Source organism: Pteropus vampyrus, unplaced genomic scaffold (assembly GCF_000151845.1).
Source record: "Pteropus vampyrus isolate Shadow unplaced genomic scaffold, Pvam_2.0 Scaffold32, whole genome shotgun sequence".
Lineage (NCBI taxonomy): Eukaryota > Metazoa > Chordata > Mammalia > Chiroptera > Pteropodidae > Pteropus > Pteropus vampyrus.
In genome coordinates, this window is record NW_011888813.1 from 9,602,421 (window position 1) to 9,608,830 (window position 6,410).

A 6,410-nucleotide genomic window follows, 5' to 3' on the forward strand; every position below is an offset into this window, starting at 1 on the left:
CAGACAAGTTTAGTGGTTCTCAAAGGGAAGGGGGTCAGAGGGAAGTGGATATGGGTTACAGGGGTCAAATATATGGTGACAGAAGGAGATTCGTCTTTGGGTTGTGAATTATATAAAGATGATGTATTGAATTGTACACTTGAAACCTATATAATTTTATTAACCTGTGTCACCCCAATAAATTTAATTAAGAAACAAAAACCATTCGCACTTGACTCCACTGATTGGTACTTTTGGCTTTTCCTGTGGTACTAGAAACAGTTTGTATGAAGAAAGATGGAAGGAGCTGTCTGCGTGAATATGTGCTTTTCTTCTGCAGGGAACGGGAGATATGAATCTGGCGCATCAGTGCTTCAGGCTGGCTCTGGCCAACAACAACAGCCACGCGGAGGCCTACAACAACCTGGCGGTGCTGGAGATGCGAAAGGGCCACGCGGAGCAGGTCGGTGCGCTCCCACTCGGTGGGCAGGCCACGTCCTTCAGAGAAAAGCTGTCACGTGTAGCATCTTTACACGTTCTAATATAACTGAGCTGTAAAATCTGACCAGTCTGGGTTTGAATCCAGCTCTGTCACGTGTTAGTGATATGACCTCGGACAAGTTACTTAACCTTTCCGTATCTAAAACAGAACACTTGGTTTTATTTGGACACATCTGCACGTGTTAGTGAACTGTTCCACCGTTCACAGCTCCCTGTCCCCGCCCCACCAGCCAAAATCCTAGGAGCCACCCTCAAAACCTCTTTTTTCCGACTGCCCCTCCTTGCCGCCCCACGTCCGCATCATGTTTGGCCAGCCCTGTCAGCCCTGCGTCCGAGCCGCGTCCTGGACCAGGCCGCGGCCTTCCCCAGACCGCTCTGGTCTCTTGCCTGGACTGCTGTGACCCTCCTTGCCGGTCTTTCTGTTTCCACTTAAATCAGCAAGTGAGTGCGCCCTGTAATACACCCTCCTCCGAACAGCCGAAGGGATTTTTTTTAAAAAAACACAAGATTATTTTATTGCTATTTTGCTTAGCATCCTCTGAAGGCTTTCTCTTTTTACTGGGAATAAAATCTGGAGTTCAGACCGCGGCCTACAAGGCCGCATGGCATCCGGCCTCCCGCCCCTTCTCAGAGCAAGTCTTTTGCCAGCACAGTGCACCCCACCCCACCTCTCCCCCCGCCCCCCCGACCCCCGAATCCACAGTTTCATGTTCCTCGGTTTCAGTGGCCTGTGGTCAATCAGGCTTTTAAAATATTAAATGGAAAATTTCAGGACAATTTCAGAACAAAATTCAGAAAATTTGTGAACAATTCATAAATTTTAAGTCGTGCACCTTCCCGAGCAGCGTGATCTCGTGCCGTCAGGCTCCATCCGCCCGGACCGTGAATCGTCCCTTCTGCAGCGGATCCGCTGCGTGTTAGTCCCTCAGTGGCCGTCTCAGTTATCTGAAGGGCTGTCAGAGAGGGAGACCCCGTTTACATCACTTTTATTGCAGTATATTATCATAATTGTTCTGTCTTACTATTATGTTGTTAATCTCTTACTCTGCCTAATGTGTAAATTAAACTTTATAGTAGGTACGGATGTATAGGAAAACACGTAATATATGTAGGGTTCGGTACTTTGGGCGGTTCCAGGCCTCCACGGGGGTCTTGGAACCGCATCCCCGGCGGATAAGGGGGGTGCCGTAGTCCTTCCTGATGACTTCTAGATACATCAGCCGCCTTGCTGCTTTGCAAACATGCAGTGCCTGTTCTTACTTTAAGGCCTTTGGAAGTTCTTCTTTCAGATCCTATAATGACTTTTCTTTTGGTCATTGAAGTCTTACCTTAAGTGCCACCTCCTTGGAAAGGCCATCTATCACGTCTCCTACTATTTTTTTTTTCTTCACAATACTTATGATTATCAGATATTTTCATACTTATATGAAGAATGTCAGCAGTGTGAAAGTAGGGACCTTCTCTGTCTTAACTGCTATATTTTCAGCACCGAAAACAGTTCCCAGCCCATAATAGGTGCTTAGTATTTGTGAAATGAATGGATGATATATAAAATGGGGGTATTAACAGTACCCAAAGATGTTTTTGTGAGGATTAGCAGACCATACATGTAATAGCATTTGGCGTAGTAGAAGCATAGTGTTGACTATATGGCAGATGCTTAATAAATTGTATTATTATAACAACTTATAAATGCCAAATACACAATGTCAGTGGCAATCAAGGGCAGATATTATTACATTCCAGAGTTGAGAGATGAACAGAGACCAGAGATAGGCAGGTAACCCCCCATGGTCACAGACATAGTGACAGGAAGCCAGGATGTTACCCTCCCACTTGGCCTCCTAAGCACAATGATAAACTTTTAACAAAACAAAGAAAGAAACATCATTGAGTATGGCCTTGATTTCACAAATTCCCCCAAAGTAAGTGAATAAAATACAAAGATGGATTTATATTTCATAAACAGCTACTTTAAAATGGGAACTTGCTCTGTTGTGGAACTTCACCTATGTTTATAGGAAGCCAGTGCTTTTTGTGGTTTTCTCTGTTCCTATGTTAGTGAGTTTCTTTCCCTCTAACTTATTGTCACTTCTGTTGTATACAATTGACTTGAAATGTTTGGTGAAAGATTTCATAATACTGACCCCATTTTATTATAAATTATACCTCAATTTAAACAAAAAGAAAGCTAATTGTAACACAAAAATTAATGTCCACCGACCTATGTTTACTATCATTTTATTTTATATTTAAAAAAAGGTATATGAATTTGTCCTCAGGGTCACAGATAGAGGTTTTGAGTTTAGCTACAAGTTGGAAGGTTGTTCAGAAGTTTAGAATGCTGAGTTTGTGGTCTTAGCAATGAATGTATGAGCATCTCATGTCACTTAGTGGTCCCTGCAGTGTACGATCCTTTGAGCCTACAGGGGACCAAAAAAAAATGATGTGAATTTTGGGTTTTTTTGTGTACTTTAGTGAGAACAGAAAGCTTGTCATTTTCAGTTGCATTCAATTGTCATTTTCAGGTCAGCATTGTAATAAATGCTTGCTCACTGTCATCCAGCATAAATCTAGGGGCTTTGAAATTTACCATGAATTTTTAGTTGTTTTTGTTGTTGCATTAGAGAACGGATGATTAGAAGCCCACTAAATCAATCAACAGCAACAAAAATTAGATTAATAGGACTTTTTTTTTTAGCATCGAGAGGATTATATTGAGTCGTATATCATGTCGAAGTATAAACTTTACAAGAACAGTGGTTCTCAAATAACTACATCTCTTCTAAGTTTTTCATTATTTTATTTTCTCCATATTTTGAAGCATTTTATTATTAATGTAATTTTGGCAAGATATAAGTAGGTAGTTGTATATCAGTAAGTTGTATTTCATGAGGAATGTCATCTGTATTTATCAGAGGATCGTGTTTATTAAGGTCCTGTCTTGAGTAAAGGATTCTTTTACAAAAAATAAAATCACAAATACAGTACTGATACACGCTTATGTATCTTTGGTTTTTCTTTTTTTCATACAGGCAAGAGCACTGTTACAGACTGCGTCATCTCTAGCACCCCATATGTATGAGCCACATTTTAATTTTGCAACAGTCTCTGACAAGGTATTCTCTTTCATTATTAATTTATCATCTGATCTGTTTCTCTTTTTTACTTGATTTTTAAAAAAGTATAGATAAGTAAGGAAATTCTAACCATAACTTCCTGAAAGAAACACAATTATCATATACACAGGTGTCTTCCCTTGAAGGGACAGTCTAATAAACTTTAAAGAACTTTATCACTGACCATTGACTAAACTTAGCACCATTATAGATTGCAGAAGAGTTACTTTATGTTTTTAAATATGACATTTAGTCATTGAAAAAATACTCATTAATTCACTCCTGGTTTAGGAAGGATTTCATACTTGGCTTTTACATCAAGGAATTCTTGTATATTATTTATGGATCATATTGTCACCAAGTCTCTGGCATAATTGCTATAAAATTAAGAATACTAGTGAAACCTATTTTAGCTATAAACAATATGGGTAAAATGCATCTGCTAATACTATGTTACAAGTCAGTTAACATCCAAGAGCTAAAAGGAATCATGCGCCATTTTTAATAATAAGAAGAAAAATAGAAGTCGTTTGATAACTAACTTTTGCTTAGAAACCTTCCTTTAACATGGAAGGTGAGTTTTGAGGATAAAGAGATGGCGAAAAATGTTTGCTGATGTGAAGACTTTTTCTTACAGACCAAAAGACATTATAAAATATGTCATTTTCATAGTGTGAACACGAAGCCATCCACACTCCCATTTCTGTTTTGAAAATGAGCTGTCATTCATAAATTGTAATTTGCGAGTGCTTGTTAAGGGCCAGCCACTGCCCCAGGTGCTCTACACACCTCTGATTCTCCCAACAACCCTGCAGTAGCGATATCCCTTACCTTCCTTACGCATTTTTTTGTATACCTGATGTTTTGTTTATTGCGCCTCAGCTGTGTACCAGACAGTGTTACAGGTACGGAATGAATAAAACAGACAAAAACCTCTACCTCATGCGGCTTACATTCTAATGGAACCCAAGGCTTAGAGAACTTAAAAGACTTTCCTAGAGTCCCAGTGGCAGGTGCAGAATTCATACCAGCTCCCGAAGATGCCCACGTGTTTTCCACTGCACTGTGCCGCCACTTAGGCAAACCGCGAAGAAGCTCGATTACCGTCTTTCAAGAATATTACTACATTTTAGTAATATCTAACTCGAATGAGAGATTTCTTTAAGCAAAAGGCTATACTTCCATTTGAGAAAATAACATGTCTAAAAGAAATGCTATGATCTAAATAAGGAAACTTATGTCTTTAAATACATATACATGTTTAAAAAACTACCAGAATTGAATTACCTAGGTTTCGTGTGTGTGTACACACCAAAAAGTGTTCTCTTTTTAGAAATGTATACATGGGTCGAGATACATTCAGATGGATTCAGATACTGTGTGTGTTTTTCTTTGGGACTGGACTCTAACATGTAGTGTATTGAAAAGCAGACCTTTTATAAACTTTTTAAACCAAATATTTTCCCCAACATTAATGTGCTAGCACCATTTAAAACCTCCCAGAGCATGTTTTCATATCTTAAATATAATAGCTGTAGCTTGAATTTCTGTCTCAGAGATAATACCCTAATCAGAGTTTGTCTTTGTGATAGATTACACATACCTGTCCTAAGACTTTTCTAAACTACATAGAGCTGGCTGTTTTAGCATGCAAACGTTATTTTATTTTTATAATACTATCAGTGACAGGAAAAGAAAGCACTGGTTTATGAATTTATAACTAGATAGTTAGAGTGGAGCAGAAATTATTTATATAATTGTTTAATTTATTGAATTGTTACCTACATGAAAGGATTCTCGAAGTAGCATAATCAAGCAATTTACTGTTAAGAACGCTTTGAGTTTCTACAGTATGCAGAGAGAATGTCTTGTTTTGATTTCCTTAGTAATTTTTCCAGATCTCCTTCTGTGGTCTTATTCTGGTATTTCTTACAGATTGGAGATCTACAGAGAAGCTATGTGGCTGCTCAGAAGTCTGAAGCAGCATTTCCAGATCATGTGGATACCCAGCATTTAATTAAACAATTAAAGCAGCACTTTGCTATGCTCTGATTGTTCCTTAGACCAAGTATATTCCTATCATGTGACATTATCTGAGGGAAGAAGTAGTCTGTTCGTATACATGTAATACAAACTTGTGCTTGGTATCAGTGAAGATGATATAAGGGAATTTAAACGAGAATGTATAATGAAAACTTTGTAATTTTATAATATTACAAAAGACAGGATTTTTCAGCATTTGTAAGTAGATCATGAAGCCTTCTCCCACATTATATGGTAGATGTTTGTTTTTAATGTTTATAAAACATTTTCATGAATTTCCTCAAAATTTTATAAATGCACATTTTTAATGTCCTTAAGCTTGCCATTAGCTATCATTAAGAGCTCTGAAATCTGCCTTTAAAGTTGCATTTAGTGGCTAAAAGTATGTATGTTTATCTTAACTAGAAACTTTCTTTAAAGCTTAAAAATTGTATTTAAAGCTATATTTCAAATGCTTTGTAAGGCACTGTACGTTTTCTTATATATTAGGCTTTAAAATAAATCAGTGTGTAAAACACCATCATTCTGTTATTTTTCATGAGTTTTATTTCAGGCATCTCGGATAAAATAAGTCCAGTGATCTTTAAATTAAATTATTATTTAAATTTTATTTGAAATGATGTAACATCTATTGGATTTTTCTTGAGAAGCCATTTATGGGCTATCACATTGTTAATATAAGAATAACAGGATGAGAAATGGAGTGACAAGCCAGGAGACCCACCTGTGGTCAGGCCCCGGAAGGTTGGGCTAGATCCCAATAGTTCC

At 37.9% G+C, this 6,410-nt stretch overlaps 1 protein-coding gene across 1 annotated transcript in view; it reads left to right on the forward strand.

Moving 5' to 3' along the window:
- TTC8 (tetratricopeptide repeat domain 8) overlaps window positions 1-6,165 on the forward strand; it is a 43,562-nt gene extending 37,397 nt beyond the window's left edge. The window contains exons 12-13 of the mRNA XM_023528866.1: window positions 3,516-3,599; window positions 5,535-6,165. Coding sequence (XP_023384634.1) covers window positions 3,516-3,599; window positions 5,535-5,651 — 201 coding nt within the window. The 3' untranslated portion in view covers window positions 5,652-6,165. The remainder of the gene's footprint in view (window positions 1-3,515; window positions 3,600-5,534) is intronic.
- Window positions 6,166-6,410: the final 245 nt, after the last annotated feature.